The sequence below is a fragment of the Harpia harpyja genome, chromosome 8 (genome assembly GCF_026419915.1).
Source record: "Harpia harpyja isolate bHarHar1 chromosome 8, bHarHar1 primary haplotype, whole genome shotgun sequence".
In the NCBI taxonomy this organism is placed as follows: domain Eukaryota; kingdom Metazoa; phylum Chordata; class Aves; order Accipitriformes; family Accipitridae; genus Harpia; species Harpia harpyja.
The window spans coordinates 703,655-728,109 of record NC_068947.1 but is presented as its reverse complement, the minus strand read 5'-3'; the positions used below and the strand labels follow the sequence as shown (position 1 = coordinate 728,109).

Sequence of the window (24,455 nt, the reverse complement as noted above, 5' to 3'; positions counted from 1 at the left end):
TTACAATCTATTCTAATCTATTACAATCTATTCAAATGTATTACATTCTATTCTAATCTATTCCAATCTATTACATTCTATTCCAATCTATTACATTCTATTCCAATCTATTCTAATCTATTACAATCTATTCTAATCTATTCTAATCTATTCCATTCTATTCCAATCTATTCCAATCTATTCCATTCTATTCCAATCTATTACATTCCATTCCAATCTATTCCAATCTATTCTAATCTATTCTAATCTATTCTAATCTATTCTAATCTATTCTAATCTATTCAATTCTATTCAAATCTATTACAATCTATTCTAATCTATTCCATTCTATTACAATCTATTCTAATCTATTACAATCTATTCTAATCTATTACATTCTATTCTAATCTATTCAATTCTATTCAAATCTATTCAAATCTATTACATTCTATTACATTCTATTCTAATCTATTCCAATCTATTACATTCTATTCAAATCTATTTTAATCTATTTTAATCTATTCCAATCTATTCCAATCTATTCCAATCTATTCCAATCTATTCCAATCTATTCCAATCTATTCCAATCTATTCAAATCTATTCAAATCTATTCAAATCTATTCAAATCTATTCAAATCTATTCAAATCTATTCAAATCTATTCAAATCTATTCAAATCTATTCAAATCTATTCAAATCTATTCAAATCTATTCCATTCTATTCCATTCTATTCCATTCTATTCCATTCTATTCCATTCTATTCCATTCTATTCCATTCTATTCCATTCTATTCCATTCTATTCCATTCTATTACAATCTATTCAAATCTATTACAATCTATTCCATTCTATTACAATCTATTCTAATCTATTACAATCTATTCAAATGTATTACATTCTATTCTAATCTATTCCAATCTATTACATTCTATTCCAATCTATTACATTCTATTCCAATCTATTCTAATCTATTACAATCTATTCTAATCTATTCTAATCTATTCCATTCTATTCCAATCTATTCCAATCTATTCCATTCTATTCCAATCTATTACATTCCATTCCAATCTATTCCAATCTATTCCAATCTATTACATTCTAATCTATTATTCTAATCTATTCCAATCTATTCCAATCTAATCTATTCTAATCTAATCTATTCTAATCTAATCTATTCTAATCTAATCTATTCTAATCTAATCTATTCTAATCTAATCTATTCTATTCTAATCTATTCTAATCTAATCTATTCTAATCTATTCTATTCTAATCCATTCTATTCTAATCCATTCTATTCTAATCCATTCTATTCTAATCCATTCTAATCCATTCTATTCTGTTCCTTATATCCTGCCCTATCCTATTCTATTGCATTCTATTCTAATCCATTCCATTCTAGTCTATTCTAATCTATTACATTCCATTCTATTCTAATCTATTCCATTCTACTCTAATCTATTCCATTCTATTACATTCTATTCTATTCCATTCATTATATCCTACCCTATCCTATTCTATGCTAATCTAATCTATGCTATTGCATTCTATTCTAATCTATTACATTCCCTTCATTAGCTCCTACCCTATTCTGTTGCATTCTAATCTAATCTATTCTAATCTAATCTATTATATTCTATTCTATTACATTCCATTCATTAGAATGCAATAGAATAGGGTAGGATCTAATGAATGGAATGTAATAGAGTAGATTAGAATGCAATAGACTAGGATAGGGTAGGATCTAATCTACTCTATTACATTCCATTCATTAGATCCTACCCTATTCTATTGCATTCTATTCTATTCAATCCTAACCTATCCTATTTCAGTCTAGTCCAATCTAGTCTAGTCCAATCTAGTCTAGTCCAATCTAGTCTAGTCCAATCTAGTCTAGTCCAATCTAGTCTAGTCCAATCTAGTCTAGTCCAATCTAGTCTAGTCCAATCTAGTCTAGTCCAATCTAGTCTAGTCCACCTTATTCTATTCATTATATCCTAGTCTGATCCAGTCTAGTCTGATCCAGTCTAGTCTGATCCAGTCTAGTCTGATCCAGTCTAGTCTATTTCACCTTATTCTATTCATACCCTACCCTATTCTATTCCATTCTGTTCTATTGTATTCTATTCTATTCCATTCCATTCCATCCTACCCTATCCTATTCTATTGCATTCTTTTCCATTCTATTCTACTCAATCCTAACCTATCCTATTCTATTCCATACCTCTCTTTGCTTCTCTTACGCTTATACTGTTTCCTCTTACCAGAGCTTCAAGCTCACTTTGAGCCTGCATCAGAAACTGAAGGTGGGGACAAGGACGGTGATGAAGTGGAGGACAGTTTCCAGCCCGCTGATCAAAACAGGGCCGAGGATCCTGCTGTCCCATCAGGAGTCAGCACCCTTAGTTCTGTGGTGTCACATGAGGCTCAGCAGCAGCTTAGCCTGGAGTTGGGCAGACTTAAACAAGAGACCTTAAGGTAACCCTCCTATAATGACTGTGGATTTGTTTTCAGGCAGTCTTTGAAAAGCTCTCAGACATTACTTTCTACAATGACATGTACATACATAACATGAATACTGCTCACCCACTGTGATTGATTGCCTTGTGATAAAGCAGACCTCCCAGAAACATAAATGGATTCAGAATACGCTGGCAGCACCCGTATGACAACTCAACAGCCTTTCAGCACAACCTTTGTTTCTGTGTAATGAATTTTTTAATTGCAGAATGTCATGTTGCATTTCTACTGTTAAGTAATTAGGCTTGTGCAACTGTGCCCCTTTCCTTCCTACTTCCTTGACTCCTTGGATGCCACCTGACCCAGTGGCAGCACCCTCAAAGCTGTTCCTGCAAGAAAAGACTGGAGCAGCTCTGTCCTGGCCCACAGGACAGGCTAGCCACTAATTAGCACAAGCAGAGCCCCTCTCCTGTTTCCCCTGGGTTCCATTTGTAGGCTGCTGCCAGTGTGTTAACATCACAAGGTCCCATTCTTCTTTATGGATGTGATGTAAATCTGTCATCATTAAGTCCCTGGTAAAACATCAGTGTTCTACTGTTCAGCAGTAAATTACAGGATAAAGGCAGCAACTCTGCCCAGGGAGGCTGCAAAACAGTAACAGAATTTACAAGCTATTTACTAAATTCTGCAAAGATGAAAACCTTAAAGTGCCACCACTAAGCTGAGTCTCAGACAACCAAAATGAAGTCTGTAAGCCATAAAACATGTTACTTAAGACAGCATCTCTCAAGTGTCTCTGTCCTTTGGTAGTCATTAAAAATGGTAAGTCTTTTTTTCAGCTAGACTCAGTATGGTTATTTTTGATCTCTCTCATATACCAACAGGCTCTTGGAAAACCTCATTCAGAAGGAGAAAGAGTATCAGACCCTCTTACGGCAATCTTTGGAGCAAAAAACTCAGGAATTACACTTGCTTCAATTAAAACTTAAACCCAAAGGTATGATGAGATGATACTGCATACTTTGACAGTTACACACAAATATATTGGATTGTGTGTTTGTTTAAAGGATAAAAGACTGTCTATTTTAAGCTTCAGTAGTCTGGAAATCACCACTTTTGCCCTAGTTTTGAGGTGTAGTAACCTATACATTTGTTTTCTGTTAAAGATTCCCAATGGTCTGCAGCAACTTTTAGAGAGAATGTAGACCCTGAGCTCATGAACTGGCTCAAACAACAAGGAGCAGACTTGGATGCCATTAAGAGGGTAAAAAAAACCCCCAAAACAAAACACGTAAAACCAAAAAAAAAAAATATCACCTTTTAAGTCATTGTAGTCATAATTAGCAGTGTGGTTTCAAAGAAAGAATATTAATTTAGGAATAAATTTGCCTTTTAGTTTGCTGAAGAAGATTATACACTAAGTGCTGTCCTTAATGACATCACTAAAGATGATTTGCGGTATCTTCAACTGCGGTAAGGAAGTACTTATTAGTTCATTGTTGAGAGCTTAATTAAAGCAATTTGTAAAAATACTCTTTTAGAAGTTAGGTTATTCAAATAGGTCAGTGATAGTTCAGTGGCAACTGCTGTGTATTTCTGCTCTGATTTTCTGTTAAAGTTTTTCACATCTTAACTGCTGCAGCTTAACAACTATACCTAGGGTGCTTCAAGCCATCAAGTTTTGGCATTTATCAAGGTTGGTAGCCATTTCTGCACCCTTCAGGATGATGTAATCATATGGAAAATAGGCATAAAGAACTTACTTATTTTTCCTACCCATCGATTCAAGTCCTTTCTTCATCATTCTGTTAACCCCTGGCTGACCTGGAAGAAGTTGTTTTAGCTATAACCTTAAAGAAGTGGTGTAGTGTTTTCTATATACTGTTGTAACTGGTATGCCCTTGGGATTTCTAGGTTTTACTTCTTGCTCACTTCAGAGTAATGGAGATGAGGGAGTTTTCCCTAACTGTTCTCTATTCTTCTCCATCCAGGGGTGGTCTTGCATGCAGAATTTGGAATGCAATATTAAACCACCGACAAACATCTGGCAAGACCTCAGTGCAGAAGGTTAATGCTTCGGCAGAACATGAAATGGGAATAAACAAATGAAAGATACATTCCTAACACTTAAATTATTAGCTGTATATATGTATGTACAGTGGCCTTGCAGGTTTTGCACAATTATGTAGGTTGTTTGACCATCAGTATAATACACAGTGAATAGTAACAGCTTTTAAGTCAGTGTCAATGCACTTAAATTATTTATGACAGAGTAATGCAGAAGGCAAATGCCTATCAATGTAATACACAGCATTAGTGAGAAAAAAACCTTTTCTGCAAAACAGGTACCCACACCTGGATTGGCTTTAGCATTGTGAAAGCTATGATGACCTTAAAACATGTCACAGTTCTGCTGGCTGATGGTTTGAGCAGGGAGGGGATATGCTAGAGCATATGTCACCTCTTCAAAGATGAATGTATATAGCTTTTTGTATTAAAGCTACTCTCACTGAACTACTAAAAAAGGCCTGGTGTGACATTTTCATTTAGTAACTTTTCTGCAGCAAAACCATGGCATCTAAATCGCATTTTTGGTGGGTTTTGGGGGAAGTGGTTCATCAAGAAACAAAGCAAACAGCACTCTAGATAAATGTTGTTAAAGTTTAATTTTTTTTTTTTTACACTGTACATAACACATACAGCAATCCAAAGAAAAGTCAGTAAAGCAAATATATAGCAATTTAAATAAACTGCTGCTTTCTCTTAATTTAGCTCCTTCTGAAACAACATTCAGCATGTTTAAGGAAATCCATACTGAGATGGATTTCCCTACACATTTCCTCTTTTGAAAGAACTTTTAAATAAGCTTAAGGGTTGTTTCTGAGTCATTATAGTTCCTGTAAATGCATGCCAACAAAAAGGCCTTTAACTGACAGACTTGTACCTTATCCACTGGTTTGGGCCACGCACTTCAAAGGGTGGCTCATTGAAGTAGATGTGGTTACCTAGTTCTTCCAGTGGTGGCTCTGGGTCAGTGGTAGCAAACTGAGCAGCTTCCTCAATCTCCTTCCTTACTGCCACATCAATTTCCTAAACACAAAACAGATGCTTATTAGAAGACAGCTCAGAAAAAGCATCACGATTTTAAATTTAAACACAATGATTATTAAGTACTGGTCAGAATTAGCGTTAACACTATCTATAACATAAATTAAAAGCCTGTGAAAACTCCCCTCCCTACTAAAGTGCAGCATTTGTCCTTTTGGATAGCACCAGATAGCACCAGTAACTTACTGCCAGAAGAACATGACCCCCTGAGCCTCTACATTTGCAGTTCTGATCCTGCAAAACACTGAAAGTGTCAGTGTCAATTTTTTTTAAACAGAGTTGATGGAAGTATTTACAACATTTGCTTAGAGGGTTCCTGGCTCCTTCACTAGGATTTTTCACTATTGATAATTTCCCTTTCAGAGACTTACCCTTTCCTAGGCAGTTGAGAAAGCCTCGGTAATTTTGATTTCTACATGTTAGTAGATGACAAGAGCTGTATTTGAAACACTAACACCCATACACACAGCCTCACACCCCTGACTTACACTCAGCACCCAAAAGCAAAATGCCTTTCTGGCAGAGTACAACTTCATTAGCTGGGCTGCAACAAAACTTCAACTTCACCAATAAAAGCGATGCTAAAACTTCTTTAAAGACCTTCAAAGAACAAGTGACACACGCTGCCCTATGATGTGCTGTTCAGAGATGATTAGTGTGTGAACACTCAAGAGGTTGCTTAAATAGCAACTAAAAGCCATACCTTTAATTCTTCAATGCTAGCAAGGTTATTGTTGACCATTCTGTCCTTCAGCAAAGTAATGGGATCACTTTTGCTTCTCACTTCTTGAATTTCTTCTCTAGTACGATAGCTAGGAGCAAGACAAGCAAAGACATGAACTTCTTCAGTGGTATCCTTGAACAGAGGTGAGGTTCTGGACACAGCTCACTTTCAGAAAGAGGTGTGACCAAAGAATTGTCAGGAATGCAATGAAAAATGCAGCAACATTTATCACTCAAAGGGTGGCACAGCTACATCTAAACCAGCTTTTAGATCTGTAAGCAGCAACCAAGCTTAAGTAGCTCCAGACCCGAGTATAACGTAGGCAGGGAAAGGGGAGCAACCCCAGCCTGAGACAGTTATGACAAGAGCACCACATTTCCTCCTTCCCACCTCCCCTACAGTGGGGCTAGATGACTTGCTGCATGCGTCCAGTTCACTAAAAGTTTCCAGCGAAGCCCTGGGATACACCTCTACTTCATGTAGATCAATTCAGATCTGTCAGCTGGCACAATGCCTGAGTCTTTCTGGCACCTATACATTTGTATTTTTAAGAAGTGTTCCACTTGACTGGACAGTCCAAACTGTTCCAGTAATTGTAGCTTACAGGATTTGAAATAACTTTAAAAGCCTTCAAAAAGCATGCTGCTTTGCACCCAAAGCTTAATTAGAACACACCATAAAGTCACACTGAAAGCAGAATTCATTAATAGAAAGTACAGAAGTTTAACTGACACTGTGCTGCTTCTAAAACTAGATCTCTTAATACTGCAAGTAAAACAGGTATGTTACAGGGCCATGGATTATCAACTGAGCAATGAGATGAGTGATCAGACTGCTCATAGCAATTTCATCATAACCTTTATATGCACTTCACAATGGATTTAAACACTGAATCCAAGAGTTTCAGGATTTTGACCATCAATACTTACTTGTTTTCAATGAATGCCAAGAAAGAATGTCACAGTACCTTATTCCAGGGTCACTCATACTGTGGCCATGATAACGGTATGTCTGTAACTCCATCAGAATAGGACCCTTAAAAAGAAAAAAAAGTGACAGAGGGTGTTACCACCTTGAGTGACCAATTTGTTGTTCTAGCAGCAAGTATTTGCCATAGGTGAATTGCACCAGTGATGAATGATTTTAATTCAATGTTTTTTCTCAATTTACATAACATTGTCACAACTAGTAAAATGAAACTTGGCTCTTTTCAAATGAAAGCCTGTGTTGATATTGTGAGCATTTATTCTCATGTTCTTATTGAGCAGCATTATACAATTTCTTCCCTTCCAATGTCATTCCACTGTTACTCAGACTATTTCAAATTGTTGTTTCACTTTGAGATGGTAGCTCGCAGACTGTTACTCTTCTCTATCAACTTTTTTCTTTTTCTGTTGTACATTCCCAGCACAAACATTATTTCACCAAATATTAAAAAATCTTCAAAACCAGTGTATCACACTTGGGTGACAGACACTAATGCTGACTCACAAAACTTTTATTTCACTTTCTATTTGTTGTAAATATAGAATCATTACTACTTTCCTTGATGCTTCCCTTAATTAATCTCTTCACAAAGAACACAACTGCCTGACAGAACACCTTTCACAACAGAATTTAACAGGGATAGAAATGGGGGGAAAAAAAAATGACAGAGTATCAGGAGATATATATATATTTTTTTTAAATGCTTGGTGTCCTGGTTTCAGCTGGGATAGAGTTAATTTTCTTTCTAGTAGCTGGTATAGTGTTATGTTTTGGATTTAGGATGAGAAGGATGTTGATAACACACTGACATTTTCAGTTCTTCCCAAGTGGCATTTAGATTAAGTCAGTCAAGGATTTTTCAGCTTCTCATGCCCAGCCAGCAAGAAGGCTGGAGGGGCACAAGGAGTTGGGAGGGGACACAGCCAGGACAGCTGACCCAAACTGGCCAAAGGGGTATTCCATACCATGTAATGACATACCCAGTACCTAAACTGGGGGGAGTTGGCCAGAGGTGGGGGGGATCGCTGCTCGGGAACTAACTGGGCATTGGTCAGTGAGTGGTGAGCAATTGCATTGTACATCACTTGTACATTCCAATCCTTTTAGTATTAGTATTGTCATTTTATTAATGTTACCATTATCATTATTAGTTTCTTCTTTTCTGTTCTATTAAACTGTTCTTAACCCATGAGTTTTACTTTTTCCCCCCCCGATTCTCTCCCCCATCCCACTAGGTGGGGGGGAAGTGAGTGAGCGGCTGCGTGGTGCTTAGTTGCTGGCTGGGGTTAAACCACGACACTTGGCTAATACCAACTGCATGTTAATAAATTCTAACAAAATTAAAGAACCACTCAATTGCTTACAGGTTCGATACTGTGGAGAAAAAAGGAAATAAAGGTCAAATAAAGTTCCAGCAGTGACTGGAGAAAATGAGCTAGATTAGGAACTTTTTATGCACCAATAATGTGGCTAAGAATTTCACCTATGGAAAGGGAATGACAATTGCAGACTTACTTTTCCAGCTCTACAGTAATCAGCTGCAAACTTCGTCGCTTCTCGAACACAGAGAACATCCATGCCATCCACCTGATAAACAGAAACTACAAGTTGAGGCAAAAAAATGCCAAACCCCAAACTTCCAATTTTAGTACTTCCACTAGTGCAACAGGAATTCAGTTTCAAATTTTTCTATATTTAAAAAAATACTTCTAAATACATTTATAGATAAAAGAAATGCATACATGTGTATGTATTGTGCAGGTCTGTGCATGCACATTGCCCCACTTCCACCCCCCCTCAAAAAAAGCTGGAGTTGTGCTCACCCTGAGCCCTGGAATGAAGTCTCCTCTTTTGTAGTAGTCGGTACTGGCTGCAGCTCTTTCAACTGAAGTTCCCATTCCATACCGATTGTTCTCACAGATAAAAATACAAGGCAACTTCCATAAGGCGGCCATATTGTATGTTTCAAATATCTGGCCCTGAAAGAAAAAGAGCAAGTTACATCTAGACAGGGAGCTCAGCCTTCAAGCATTAGACTCTACTGAAAATTGTTCAGTTGCAGAGGTCTAGCTAGGAAAAGCTTTAATACTAAAAGTGATCTGAAACCTGTCACTTGCTGCAGCTCAGCAGGAATAAAAGAGAAGCTACACTGTATGAGGTGACTTTCATCTAAACTAATTAAGTTTATAGAACTTAATTTTTAAACCTCTATCAGTATCTGAGTTAGGGTAGCACAAAACCTTCAACTTTAACTGAAGTATTTCAGCAACAGTCATAAAAAAACTTCACAGTTTTTTCATCTGGCAGGATGCTGCTACAGCAAAGTAAAAGGTTTGACCACAGTGACCGCATCAGCCTTGCTACTTTAAGTGAAAAACAGGGAAAACAAGAACTGAGATCTCCACCAGCATTTTGAAAGTGGGAAACTGTATCAACAGTACACTCTAAACCATCAATTTCTTATCTAGCTTAATGTCTCTGCCAATAACATGAAGAGACTGTCCAGAATGTCAGTAGTAAGTGGCTCTGCAAGATGCTCTGTCCTCTCCTCTGTCTTCAGAAATGTAAGTTACATGTTTCTCCCTATTCAGCAGCACTGTCATCTTCACTGCTGTCACTCAGAGCTCTCCTTACAGCACAGAGGCTTCAGCATGTCACACTTAGGTGAGCCATGCACAACTGGGAAGAGGATAACAAGAGTAACTGGAAGCCCCTCCTCCCGTCACCCCTGCAGTGTGCACATAATTAACCATTAGCTCCACTTGCCCCCTGAGTATCTGGAGCGCTCCGGAAGGGAAGGAGCTGAGCAGCTATCCCTCCACTCCAGCAACAAGGGCAGAGTCCAAAATGGGGGCAGGGAAGGACAGGCATTTACACAGGTCCAAAACGTGATAAAAAATGCAAGCACATGCTACATTCCCAATACATAAAGAACATCTAGCAATTAACTTCACTGTTCATCTGAATCACCCCTCTGAGGACTATACAGTTCTTGAAACACACTCCTACTCAAATGCCTAAGACAACACAAATAGGAGGTGCTAGTGTCCCAAATTTGCAAGATGCCCAGCCACCTACATGAAGTTTGTCTCAGTGAACAGCACTTCATGACAAAAGCCCTAAGAAAAACTGACTGTAGGACAGAAGGTGTACATTGCCTTCTCTCTCCAGGACTGCTTTTTCAGCATCGGTGGTCTCCTTTAATAAAGCATCCTTGCAGCAGAAAGCCCAACACACAAATCTCAGCCTAAGTTCCAAGTCAGACGTTGCCTGGCTTGCAGGTACTACACCGACAGGGTGAAAGGTGCTCTCCCACTGCTCGGTGGAAAGGCAGAGCTCTCCGTTCACAGAAGGAAAATTGATTACCCACAGCCACACTAGACAAAGATCCTTTACCTGGTTGGCTGCACCATCCCCATATAACGTCAGACAGATTTCGTTTTTACCAAAGTATTTACAGGCCAGCGCAATCCCAGCTCCAAGAGGAACCTATCACAGAGTACAGGACAAACCAAAATTTTAGAACAATGTTGAGAGGAGTTGGAAACAGGCAGCTTGTGAACCATATAGAGACATCTACATTGTTTGAGATCTGCTTAACAAACAAGTTGTTAACAACCTACTTCCATTTATTCCAATCTGCATTACAGCCAAAATACAGACATTAACTATATTCTCAATTGGATTCACTTTTGCTACAGTTTACAAAACAGTGAGCAAACCAGAATAAAGACATAACAGACTTAATAGCCAGACAGCAATGGTATCTGCATACAGGCTCACACCACAAACTGAGAGGAAACACTGGCACAGGACATGAGCCAAATTCAACTTGTGCTTTAAAGTATAAGTCACATATATACCTGAGCACCAACAATACCATTGCCACCATAGAAATTTTTGGTATACATGTGCATTGATCCTCCTTTTCCCTTCACACATCCTCCTTTTCGACCTGAAACATGAATAACAAGCAATTTATTTTTTCGGAGGAAAATACTATGCAAATGGGAACATCTAATTCAATCCCTAAAGGTAATAACACTAAGACCATGTTGTTGCCATTAGATCTATATGGAGTTAAGACACAATGGCCTCTCCCCAAAGAGTTTACAATTAAATATAAAACAAAACAAATAAGAGAAGGGAGAGAAAGAGAATGGTGATGAAAACATAATTCAGGAAATACAGAATGAGATTAAGAAGAAATTTTAAAACCAACCAAGAAGTTTCAGTGTCCTACTATACAAAAGCACTTTCTGATAAATATGTTTTGTTTTGGGTTTTGTTTTTTGGTTTTTTTTTTTGATAGCCAACATGGTCTGTATTTCTCATATATGTAATCTGTAAGAAGTATATAGAGTCCTTATTACTTTTGGCTTCTGCAAGAAAGGTATGAACATTGTTCCAAATTGGTTGCAATAATCTACACTTGTCTTTCCTGTGACAATAACCAGAAGCAAAAGTTACAGATAGGACATTTAAAAAAAAAAAGAGACAGAGAGAGAGAAAGAAAACCAACCAACAGCTCCCCATCCCACCCCAGGATAAATATCAAAAAGTCACCTAGCCTGGCTTTACTCAAGCTATAGTTTGAAGATAACTAGTGGTCCATGAAGCATTACAACAAACCCTATTTAAATAAGCTTATCTAAGAACACAGAATTTCAACAGCCCACCCCATTTCTTATTCTAATCTGTCTTGTTACTAGCTGCAGAGGCTTATGTTTTATTTCTAATAAGCACAGCTTGTTTGATTGGGTTTTTTCGCCTTAGCCTTGGTGTTTTAGAAGTTGAATGCTGGATCTCCTTCTGGAATTTGTACTTCTCTTTAATAGTGGATCATTTTTATTATTGGTGTCTCTCATACCTTTCATATGCTTACGAATTGGTTTCATGTAAGCTTTTATGGATTCTGCCAGCTAGACCCAAAGCAAAAAAAAAAGAAAAAAATTGTCTAATTTTAATCAGAAAACTATTTTTTAGGTATAATTTAACTTCAGCAATCTCCCTCCACTTTCTGTACAATCCTTTCTTGTTTTTTAGAAAGTATTTAAGAACTCCTAATTGACCAATGTCACTTTCTGCTGTACTTTCCACTTTTCTTAGAACACAAAACCATTGCTCTGGGAATCATCAATTCAGAAAAGTCCTTTTCTATAGTTTTTTTTTTTTCCTGTAGGATCTTATCTACTAGTCTTATTTTGGGTGACTCTGCTTCCTGCTCCTTGAAAGACTTTTTAATTCTGTCATTTCCTGGTCATTGTAACTCAGGCTGTCTTTCAGTTTGGCATTTTCAGTCAAGATCTTTGTTTGCTAGAATCAGCTCTAGCAACACTCTAGAAACTTGCCCCAAGCATCATTTCTTGGAACAAGTCTCTGTACTGCAGCTGCTCTTTCCCAATTAAAAGAACCCCACCAAAACCAAGCATAGTGCTATAGAAGATGATGCATGTCATGAGAAGAAATAAAGACCCCCCCTCCCATCATCATCATCGATATTTCTAGTTTCAGGGCCAATAGTAGACTTCAGTCATGACAATCTCCTCATTTACTTTCCTTCTTATCAGTATCCAGTGACACTTGGCAAGTTGATCATCCACTAGATTCTGGGCTTTCATGCACATCATTAATATGCATTCTTAACACACACATACATTCTTAGTATATGAAACCATACCTCTTCTCTACCTCTGAAACATGCTTTCCTGTATTAACGTTTCAAGCGTGCAAATTCTCAGATCAAGTCTTTTGTTATAGCAATGATTCATAAAGGCCTTCAAACTGCTTGTTCATTTTTCACTTCTGGCATCCATTCACAGATCTCTAAGCATTCAGCAGGCTGACCCTCTCTTCTCTTCCCTGCTCCACCTACAACCCTATTGTGAATAACCATTTCTCCTTTCTGCAAGATCTTAGATCTGTCTAGGTTGCCATTTAATATTCTTGGAACAGTCAAATTTTCCCAAACCATTCAGTTTATCATTACAGGCAGTGTTTACCAGTCTTCCTAAGACTTCAGCAGCATAATTCTGAAAATATAAGTCTGTCTCCTAGGGAGAGTAACGCCCAGTCCTATTGACAACAGATGTCTAGCACCAGCGAGTTCCATTTAAACAAGCAACTGCAGCACAACAAATACAGCTTATGGTATCAGGAAAAATTTTCTGAATTTGTGCTTTATAAGTACCAGCACTTAAATGCTCCTTATGACTTAGGTTTTATAGTAAAAAGTGGTTGCATCATAAAATTATAAAATTGATTTATTCTGCTATGTCACTAAACTGCTTCTGAAGCCCCAGTATACTTTGTGCATCAACATCATTTTGAATTTGAATAAAAAATTCTGACACAAGTACAGCAGCATGCAAATCCTCATTTTACTTAGCACAAACCTGTAAGTTCAGCAAGAATTTCTCGAACAGGCACTCCTCGTGCATAGGTAAAGCCATGAGCTCTGTAAGCTGTTATCACATGGTCTGTAGGCTTTATGGCAACTTCAAGCCCTACACAGCAAGCCTCCTGTTACAAAGGAAAAGTAAGCTCAGCAATGAAGAAAAGCACACAACTTCCACAGCCAGCAGTGTAGCAAGGGCTACCTATGATCCCCCGTATATCAAATATCAGCAGAAAACAGGAAGAGCCCAGATACAGGAGAATGCCTTAAATCCCAAGGCGTGGTAGGCCTGGAGCTACAACAGCCTTGGGTTCTAAATTCCAACCTGACTGTGACGAACAAAAGCAGACAGGAGGGGAACCAGAAGCTGCAAAAATCTGAGGACTACTTTGCATCTAAAAAACTGCAATTGCATCTAAATGAATTGCATCTAAACAACTGCAATTCAATAATGGGGGGAGGGGGAATGGACAGACAGCAAAGTTTCACTGTTCATGATGTTCCTTCTCCTGGCTGTTGCTTTCTAGTGGGCACATGATCCAAGAGACACTGGAACAAAAGACATGAATGAAGTTTGGAAGAGGAGAACATGGACCTCCAAATGCGTTGAATTTAATATGCTGCAGTTGCTCATTCCTCACACTCAGCTGATCTTCAGCTGCACCTTACTTCTCTCTCTTCCTATTGCTGTCCCAAGATCTCAGGGATTCCCTTCCATGCTAAGACATTTTTTTTAAAGAAATAATGAACTAAATCATGGATCCAGCTACAACTTCAGACATTGTACACAGATACTCAGTTCTAGGTTTATTCTCCACTCTATTCAAATCCTTAAATTAAGTAAGGTAAGAATATAAAACCTCTTGCGGGGGGGGAGGGGGGAATCTTACCTGCCCATCATATAAGTGGCAGAAGCCACGAATAATCTTCTGCTTGTACAGCTGGTCAGACTTCAGCTCCATGCGTCGTATGGTCTGCATTGTCTTGTAGTAGTGGAGTCCCTCCTCTCGAGTCATCACTGCTGTGGTACTAGGGCCTTCTTCCAGGCGATGGAGGTCACATTTCTGCGAAGTTGACAAAGTAGTCATTTCTTGAAAGTAATTAATCCTATTTATCAATATCACTTAGGGTTTGTTTATGATGTGCCATTTTCAAATTCAGATTTTAGTATCTTTTAAAAAAGAAAGCCAGCAAAACCTAAATTTGTAGGTCAAAATAACTGTAAAGTTTGCACACTATTTTCAAATTAAGGGCAATAAAAACTTTACTTTTAATGAAGACAGATTTCCACTCATGAAATGAAGCCTTGTAGTTCCTAGTAGCAGTAGATGAACTAAGTCCTCACAAAATACTGGAAAAGCACATTTCCACAGTTGTTGCATGCCAAATGCTTGGCAAGAGTTAGAGGCTTAGTGAAGAGATAAAAGAGAGACAGAGTTTGCTTTGTGGAACAATTTGTAAGATATGGTCCTAAGACTGGCCTTCACCTCTTCTACCACCACTTCTAAAAAGCACTAATAAACCACTGCTGCACCAGCCACCCTGCCAGTCAAACGACCGTGTGTACAGTACAACTTCGTCCCCGAACCATGGACTAATAGAGTTGCACAGAGGGCTGATTTTAGGTACCCCTACAAAACAAAAATTAAAAAAAAAAATACTATCAGTCAAGTTCAATAGAACAGACCAAACAAATTACTCTGTCAGTGCAGGTGAAATGGCCAAAATACTGCTACACAGATTAAAGACAGCCTACATTAAAGCAAAGTCTCTCCAGAGCAAATCCACTGACACCTAGATGAATTTGATATAACACATGTGCACACTACTCTTAAGACAGCTCTGCTTCAGAGTTCACATAACAATAGGAACTTTGGAGTATTGTAATCAACACAGGACCAAATGTTAAACCTTGTATCTACTCAGAAAAGACTTTTCATATAAACATATTTTCCCTCCCTTCTGCTTGTGAAACAATTTCAATACTTTACAGGCACGGACAAATGGGGAGCAGGTAAAAGGAAAATGAAATAATTTCTTTCAGAGTTTCTTTTATTGATTCCTGAATGAAAAGCCAGCACAAAAGCTACTGCCAATGGAAGCATCACTTCTTCCTAAGACCTAGTCACTGTGGAAAGCTGACAGAACGTAATGCACATTTTTTGAGCAGCACCAAGTGAAGTGTGAAAAAGGATGCCTTATTTTTTCCTCCAAAAGCATACACACCTCAATCAGCTGCACATCTGGGATACAGCACCCATGACTCCATAAACAAAAGGGAGACGGAAAGAAGGGTAGGCAGCAAACACCAGCTATTTGTTTTAAAAGCATTAATACTCTTGCCCTCAGAACAGAAAAGGCTCTTTAGCTCCTTTGTAACTCCGTTCCCACAGCTGTGTTGCAGTATCACAGCTGCAAAGAATCACAACTTCACATTCTTAAGAAACAAGTAACATTAACATTACTACATTCTGCCAAGCACAGTACTTCCACCTGCATTTAGAAATCAGGCCAGATAACGAGGGGTTTGGTTCTGGAAATTCCAACAGTATTTTGCTAATTGAAAAGATAAGGAGGCAAGTCCATCATGTCAGGATCTACAACACGCACTTACACAGAAAGCCAGTGTTCAGCTGCTTTACCTTAATCTCAAACGTAGCTTCACTTGCAAAGTCAGCATAGTTACGCGATGCTACCACCACTCGAGATGCCTTAAAAAAAAAAGAGACAAAACCAAAACATGAGCAACATTTAAATATAACTATCAAGCAAAAGTAGGTGAATTCTCAAACAATTTCTAACAGTACTCCCAAATTGAAATAATTTGTGAATGAAACTCTTCAGTCGCATATCCCTATAATACTAGAGAGATTTTAATTTGTATGTACATGCTAGAAGTTCTTTAAAACACAGTATTTAAAATTAAGCTTAGAAAAAGAGAATAGAATTTTACATTTGTAATACCCTTGATTATCCAAAATAAAACCAATAAGCCTCAAAAGACTGTGAAGAGCATAAAAATCACAGAAATAAGTACTTTTCCCTTCATGTGCGTGATTGCCTATATGAGTAGAGACACAGCCAACGCAGATTTTGATGGCTGTCTGTGCTGACTGGAATGTCACCTTGATAGAACAAAAAATTCCTTTGAAAAAACCAACCAAACAAAAAACCCCAGCAGATTTCTGGAATATGAACTACTCTCACTCTTTCCTTTCAGTAGGAAGAGAAGCTGGAGGAATGCAAGGCAATAACAATGAAGAAAGAGAGTACCATTTAAGTGGGTAACAGCAGGGCCACTACTTAAAAATGATATGGAAACACAAAAGGTGACATACCTAAGGATACCTGAAATGCAGGGCAACAGAAAGGGTGGCACAGTAGGAGAGAGATAAGAAGTATGTTTAAAAATACACTACTATTCCGTCTTAAAGAATGTGCACAAGCTATTAACTAATGAACAACTGGTATTTTTAGATAACTTCACTAAGTTTCACTGCAGCATCAGATACGATGCTCATCTGTCCATGCACGCATTGTGCCCACAGCATAAGGAATGCACTACATCCTTAGTGGCAAAACTGTATTGCTGATTAAGTTACACATAAACTTCAGTAGCTCATTCAACCATGGCATTTGTGTACATTTAGCTGAAGAAGGTTCATTCTTCCAAACTTTTCAGAATATCCAGGTCAATGTCTGCAAAAAAAAAAGGTCTGACTGATAGGTATAAAGCTTGGAAAAAAGCCAAGAGAAATTTCTCAGTCCATCTTGGTTACCTACTTTGTTCCATATTTGATTTAGCAACCATGATCCCCCCCTCCCCCCTGCCCCATTACCAGATTAATTATTTAGAGTTTTTAATTTAAACCAATTTTCTACACCGTTTACCACAAAACATCAGTATTATCGGTGAGAAAAAGCTATTTTACTTCCGGAGCTAGAAGTAAATCAAGAGTTTGGGGTTCACAGAATCACAGAATGGCCGAGGTTGGAAGGGACCTCTGTAGGCCACCTGGTCGAACCCCCCTGCCCTGAATACGATGTAAAAGCAACACTGAGGAGTCTGTACAAAATTCTAATACATGGCCAGTACATGTATGAAAAACAAACCTTGACAAGACTGATTCAGGCCTTACCTCACTAACGGCTCCCTAGGTTAGCAGCATTTGGAAGGAAAAAAAGGGGGGAAAAAAAAGAAAAAAGAGTAAGTAACCATAACAAACAAGTAGAATAAGAGAAGTCAGCAAATTATTAGCCAACTAGAACACTGTAAGAGGTAGTCTCCTTACGGGTAAGCTCTGTGTCATGGAAATCCATCTATACACTTTGCAATGTGCTCAAAGCATATATAAAGTATTGCTTTATGGATTAAGACTGCTTCTATTTATTCGGTAATTTATACCTTCACTACAAATGCACAGGAAAAATTCAAGACAAATGTTTACGTATTTGGTAATCACTAGGATCCAAAAACCTATATTAAGACATCCAAACCAGGTCTAGGTTGGAATTCCAGGAGAACACAGCATGTCAGGAGCGGGCCAAGTACTTGCAGTAAGGGACTAATTTTAGACACTCGTATCTGAAAATTTTGATATAGGCATTTTACTTGTAAATTAGGAAATACTTTTAGATACATAGCCCCAAGACACACGGGAAGTTCTTCTGGTAAAACTGCTCTCTCGTGTCATTCTCACGCATCCAGCTGCCCGCCTGCTTTTTCCACAGGACGCGAATGCTTAGGTAAGCCAGCTACTTCGGGGCGGAGGCGTGGCGACACATTTGCTCTAAATGGCAAACAGGCAGCCGACTTCCAATTACCAAAAAGCAGCCTTTAACGCTGGCTTGACCTCGCCAACGACTTTTTGTTTGTTTTTCCCCGCAGGGTTAATTTTTCCCGCACGACCACAGCCGTTGTCGATGGAATAAGGGCGGACGAAAAGGGAGTTTCGAAGACTTTTGGCGCAAAAGAGGCGAAACGCAACGGCGGGACGGAGGGCGGCCGTCGTCTGAGGAGAGAAAGGCGAAGCAGCTCCGACGAGGGCCGGCGGCTGACTGGGAACGGAGCGGGAAGGGACCTGACCCCTGCCGACACCCAAAAATAAACACGTATATACATATATATGCGCGTGTGTGACTAAAAACCGCGAAGGCGGAGGGCCCTGCGTGTGTGTGTGTCCGTGTCCGTGTCCCCCGAGTCCTCCCCGCGGATTTCAAGGCCAAGCGGCCGGCCGTACCACCCCCCCCCCCGCCCGGGCCCGCCGCTCCCCCGCGTCCCGGCCGGGCAGGTCCCGGCCGCACTCACCGTCCTCCCGGCGGCGGCAGCGGCAGCAGCCGGCCCCTGCAGCACCCGTGAGAGCGCGGCCAGCAGCATCCTGCGCATGGAGCGGGCCCGTCCCCGAGTCTCCTTCAGCGGCAGCAGAAACCGCCACCACCGCCAAACCGGGCCGACCGGCGCCTTTTTCTGCGGCCTGCCCGGGCGGCGCGCATGCGCGGCGATGGGCGGTGGCGGAGAAGCGGCGGGGCGGGGCCCCCCTGCCGCCCCGCCCTCCCCCCTGCCGCCCCGCCCTCCCCCCTGCCGCCCCGCCCTCCCCCCTGCCGCCCCGCCCTCCCCCCTGCCGCCCCGCCCTCCCCCCTGCCGCCCCGCCCTCCCCCCTGCCGCCCCGCCCTCCCCCCTGCCGCCCCGCCCTCCCCCCTGCCGCCCCGCCCCCGGGGCTGACCAGTCCGTCGTTAAGCGGCAAAAAAAGGTGTAATTCGTTCAAAAAGCCGTGGAGGCTGGCAAGCGGACCCCGGCGCCGTGCTGGTCTTGTCCTGCCCGGCTGTCGTACTGGGAGGTGCGCTGCGCCTCGGCGCAGGCTGAGGTGTGCGAACGAAGCAATATAAAGCTACCGCTTTTCACATCCCAGAGAGGAAAGCCTTGAAAAATCTGAAAATAATGTCACCCTTGCACTCATGAAATCCACCCGTGAGTAGGCAGGCAGCGCTGTTCTCAGTTGTCACCAGGGACAAGGCAGTGCTGGCGAACACACGGGCAAGGCGAGACTACACAGGGGCTTCTTGTGGAGTCATTTTTGGCATGCAACTTGTAGGAAATTTGAATTTTGCAAGCCAGCTCTGCACAACTAAGCAGCTGTAGACGTCATTTGTGGAGTAACAAGAGCAACAACAGCAGCTGGCCTCCAAGAGAACAAAAAGCAAGGTGAAAAGGCTGATAAGTTGCTTCAGAAGGCATTTTCCCTAGAGTATCTTTAATCTGGAGCACTTGCCAGCTCAGAAAGCAAGCACGGACTTGCTGGAGATGTTGTCCTCCAGGCAGGGAGCAGCTCTGCAGCTAGAGAAAGCGTTATCCCGAAGGTCCGTGCGGGGCTTTCCCCGGGGCTGCCAAGGTACCGCGACAGCCCGAGAGGTCCCAGGCCACTCCTGAACGGTGTGGCCACCTCTCCCTGCAAGTTGGCAACCTGCACTTTCGTCCATCAGTATCGCACGGTTCTGGAGAGGTTCCTGATGGATTCACGCGCCCCGACGGTGTTCACGCGCGCACCAGTTGTATTGGTGCGACTCGTGAAACACGAATACTTCCAGTCTCCTCCTGGCCCACCCGGGTTTATAGCAAGGCCACATGGCACCTGGGGTGGGGTGTCTGCAGGTGGCAAGATTTCCTTAGCAGCCCGTGTCACCAACCTGCCGGGGACAGGGTCAGGAGATGTTGCGGACACATATTTAGCTAACGGTCGCAAAAGTATTCCAGACGCCTTTAGAAGGCCTTGAACAGAATAAACAAGAAGACAAAAAAAGGAAGATGCCAATTAGAAGAACACAGGTGCACATTCCAAGATAAAGGGAACTTGGCACGAAGAACCTCAATTCGGCAGTTTATCTTAACCAATTAGGCGGAGACAAGTTTCGCATGTTTTAGTTAGTATAACCAATTGTGTCCTATGTTTATGCGCGTGGACAGAGATAGTATAACCAATTATATTTTAGCTTTTGGCGCGTGGACAGCTGATGTTTAGCTTGACAAGGTATATAAGCACGCTATTTGGGCAATAAAGGGAGAACAACTTTAACCGTATCGGTGTCCGGTTGTTACTCGGCTCACATCTCCAGATGGTTCCCTGCTACAAGGAGATGGGTAGGGGGGAGCTGAGGCTTCGAGGCATTCCTCACGGTGACCCTGCTCCAGCTGGCTGGTGACAACAGCTTCCTGACACCCCTGACAGGAGATGATACATTTTGGGAGAAATACGCAGAAAAAAATGTCTACGTGAAGAGCGCAAAAGTGCCCAAATCCCCAGCAGCACCGGTAGTGCCTCTCTTCTTTCCCTGGCGCTTTCCTGTGGAGAGGGAACAGTGACCAACTGGGAGAAGGAGCGCCTCTGAACGTGCTGCTTTGTGCGTACGGCTGAATCTTCCTGCTGCTCGCTCCCTTTCTTGTCCCTGGGCCTTGTTCAGCTTCCTCATGTGTTATCTTCTCCCTGTTGAGAGCAGAACTCTCTGCTTCCTCTCCTCGCGGCTCCCCGTGCTGTTTCTTCCCTCTCCGTCATTTTGAACAAGCTGTTCCTTGTCCTGTCTTTTCCATCGCACTAACTCTGTGTAACATTTTCACCCCTCCTACCAGGTCCTTCATACCCAGCTTTTATTCTTATACTGCTATCTGTACGTGAGACAGGAAGCTTGTGGTAAACTCACGTGCCACTTCTTTACTAAGCAGCGCTATGAAGTAGAGGTTTCAAGAGATCTAGGAACAATTGTGGACATGGTCCTGCTCAAAGGAAAAATTATATTATTATTACAAAAGAAAGCAGTCGAGCTTATCTCAGGTTCAGTGTCATCTACCCGTTCCTTCTCCACATGAAAGAAAAAAGCGGAGCAATTTTTATAATTACGCATTTATAGACTGATACATTATTAGCGCTTCTGGTAGTCATAGGAAATAGTTATTTTTTATGGGAATGGATCCATTTTTGTCCTCCCTGGGAATATAGTAAAGCATTGGTCTAAAATACCTCTGCAACTTTTTAACTTTTCATGCTATTTCATTAATATCCGTATGTTTTCACCATTAAAAACTGTTAAAACATCCTGAAATGATTAAATTGTCCCACAGAAAGCTAATGCAGAAAGCTAATTCAAGAATGAGGCAAACAATGAAAAGGAAAACATAATAAAATCATAAGCAGAGAATGACACTAGAAAATAATTTAATGAAAGGTGATTATGTAATATTTCGTCATGGAGCACCTTGCCATGTGTGACTCTACTATTACCACATCAAGGGTGTGTTGCGTGGCGGTCGGCCAAAACTCATTGTCTTCTCTTGTTCTGGGTGTGATCCTGGAGTGTTAGCATGTTTCGGGTTGCAGCTGCCGTTACAAATGTCTGCCGTTGGGTTAAAGACGGAGGGGAGCATCCAGCGTTCGGGTCTCACCCCAGCTCACCGTCTGTCTGCATCCAGGTGAAGGCAATCCTCGCCTCATTTCAGGAGTCAGGAGATTGCTGCCTGGTTTTTCTTCTTCCCGTGCCACCGTAGACCTGACAGAAGGCAGCAGTGTGGGGGACTGACCTGTGGCTGCCAGGACGGCTCCTGCCGAACAGCTTGTGGTCACATCGCTTCAGCCTCGTTGCCTCCGGGGGGCATCCACACCGTGGCACGCTTGCCCGGGTCTCCTGCGTGGCACCGTATGGTGGCCCCTTAAATCGTAATAACTATGCTTCGTGTTTATTTAGTTCAAAATGCTGGAAGTAAACTGAGGCCGTGTAGCAGCCCTTCTGAGTGGCATCTGGATGGCGCTGTGCAGTGGGGCTGTGCTGCGTGCTCGGTGGCGCGGGAATCTGCGCGGTGGGATGGTGAGCTGGCTCCGTTTTGGAGGACCGGCTGGAAAGGACGGTGGCACAGCCTCACCCACGCTGGTCAGAGTCGGCAGCCTCCAGGACTCTGCCCTGGCTTCTTCCTAGGGGGAAGCGGTCAGTGAGCTCCAAAGGGGAGCACAAAAGCGGGTGAACATACTCAGATGTGAGTGACTGGGGACCAGGTCCTGGGACTGAACCAAAGAATTAAGTTAGCAAACAGAACAGATGCAGCCTTGCTTCCTTTTCCATCTTTAAAACCTGAATCCCCAGCTTCACTCCAGATGTGTCCTCTGGTTCTAAATATACTACGCTCTGTTTGAAACTGCTCAGCAGGAACAGTCCTTTTTCTCTCATTAGTCCTTTTGAGTTTCCATTTGGTTTATCTCCTCCCATTTTTCTTCCTGTCCTCCCCAACCTCCTCTGATTTTCTTGCCCAAACTTTTCTTTTGTCACTATTCCTCTCTTCCTTTTCTCAGGCCCACATTGCTCCTCTACATCTGTCATAAAAAATGTCTCTATTTTGCCTTTTTGCCTCCCACCCCTTCTGACTAATTCCCATTCTGTCCTGCATTTTCTAGTAGTTCCTGCTTTAGACAGCAACACTGCTCCCAACACACTTTTAATACTGAGACACATGCAGTCAACATCAATGGCAGAATTAGAACAATTAATTACACTGTCAGAATCCTTCAGATGATTTGTTTCCTCTGGAGTCATCGGAGTTTGGAAGAGAAGTAGTTTTCTAGTATCTTCCAGATGTTTTGCTTCGAGCAGTGACAGAGAAATGGATTAAGAAAGTTTCATTTCTGTTTGTCATTTGGATTGCTTTCCTGCATTGTTATTTGGAAAACACTGAAGGAGCAAGATGCCAGTGAAGTTATAATGTCATTTTTCATGCTTGAATTATTTATCCTTCTATGCCATTCCTCTCTGTGCTTCCCATTATGTTACTTTCCTTTTTTTAGTCCCAGGAGTAATTAGTATTACAACACACAGAGAAGCACTGCTGTAGGAAAGGCTGTATTCATTTACATAGTAAACTCCCAGGGGAAAAGACATGTTATTTTACTCTCCTGGGTAAGCCCAGCTACTGTAGAGTTATTTGCACCTAACACTGATCAGTTTGAAAACTGGGAAAAAAAGAAAAAAGATGTATTTCCTGTTGTTGCTGGATCTTGTTGGTATGAAACCCAAAACGTCTGGGACCCAGCTCAGTTCATCTGCATTTTGAGATCATCTATGTCTTTCAGGTGCATACAAAGGTATAGTTTTATCCAAAATCAAGGTCTCAGACTTTGTGTCTGCAAGGCTCAAGCAAATGCTCCAAACAAACATTTTGTGAAACCTCTGTGTACATAGAAAGCTTTTTAAAGAAACCAACCCTTTGTACGCTATGCTTTTTACACAGGCATCCTTATTCTGCTGTGTTCTATTTCACAGCACCTTACAGACAACATTCCCACTGATGTAACACTTGCCTTTTTCACAGCAGCTGACTGTTTTTGAACAACACTGACCCGTGAGCCCCCACGATTCCAGATTCTTGTCTGCGGGATTGTTGCCAGCCCCATTGCTCCCTGCCCGCCTTTCCTTTGCTGGGTTCTGCTCCCTGCCTCCAGGTAGAAACCACTGATTTCCATCCTGTCTTTCAGACCACTCTTCCAATTTTACAAAAACCTCGGAGTTCTAATCCTCTGCCCCTCCCCGTTTTATGTCTCCCCAGAACTAAATGGGGGATTCCTGTGTATCCCCGCTAACAGGAAAATTGAGTAGTACAGGCACAAGGAAAGACTTTGTCAGAACTATGCTACCAGCAGGATCACAGATAACCAGTCTTTGATTACGGGCTTTTTGGAGTCTTGGGGGGAAAAAGGAGAGCTCCGTGGAAGAAGTGCCGTGAGGCGGCAGTGCAGCCCAGGGATGGAAGGGCTCCCGCGGCCGGTAGCGAGC

At 41.3% G+C, this 24,455-nt stretch overlaps 2 protein-coding genes across 4 annotated transcripts in view; one reads left to right on the top strand and one right to left on the bottom strand.

Annotated features, from left to right (window-relative positions):
• The window catches only part of MAP3K15 (mitogen-activated protein kinase kinase kinase 15), a 92,118-nt gene extending 87,567 nt beyond the window's left edge, over positions 1 to 4,551 (top strand). For both annotated transcript variants that reach the window (XM_052794236.1, XM_052794235.1), the window contains 5 exons: positions 2,244 to 2,454; positions 3,321 to 3,433; positions 3,603 to 3,700; positions 3,833 to 3,909; positions 4,428 to 4,551. In XM_052794236.1, the coding sequence (XP_052650196.1) occupies positions 2,244 to 2,454; positions 3,321 to 3,433; positions 3,603 to 3,700; positions 3,833 to 3,909; positions 4,428 to 4,545 (617 nt within the window). In that variant the 3' untranslated portion in view covers positions 4,546 to 4,551. The remainder of the gene's footprint in view (positions 1 to 2,243; positions 2,455 to 3,320; positions 3,434 to 3,602; positions 3,701 to 3,832; positions 3,910 to 4,427) is intronic.
• Positions 4,552 to 5,083: 532 nt separating this feature from the next.
• On the bottom strand, positions 5,084 to 19,134 carry PDHA1 (pyruvate dehydrogenase E1 subunit alpha 1). Of its 2 annotated transcripts, XM_052794237.1 has the most exons (12): positions 18,961 to 19,134; positions 17,792 to 17,806; positions 16,295 to 16,363; positions 14,543 to 14,716; positions 13,651 to 13,777; positions 11,119 to 11,210; positions 10,652 to 10,744; positions 9,079 to 9,234; positions 8,771 to 8,842; positions 7,236 to 7,303; positions 6,248 to 6,356; positions 5,084 to 5,526 (listed from the first exon to the last, which is right to left on the bottom strand). In XM_052794237.1, exons 1-12 carry the CDS (start codon positions 19,036 to 19,038, stop codon positions 5,362 to 5,364), a joined length of 1,218 nt encoding a protein of 405 aa, XP_052650197.1. In that variant the 5' UTR covers positions 19,039 to 19,134; the 3' UTR covers positions 5,084 to 5,361. The 2 variants fall into 2 exon arrangements, with proteins under 2 accessions (XP_052650197.1, XP_052650198.1); XM_052794238.1 differs by lacking the exon at positions 17,792 to 17,806.
• Between the last annotated feature and the right edge of the window lie 5,321 nt (positions 19,135 to 24,455).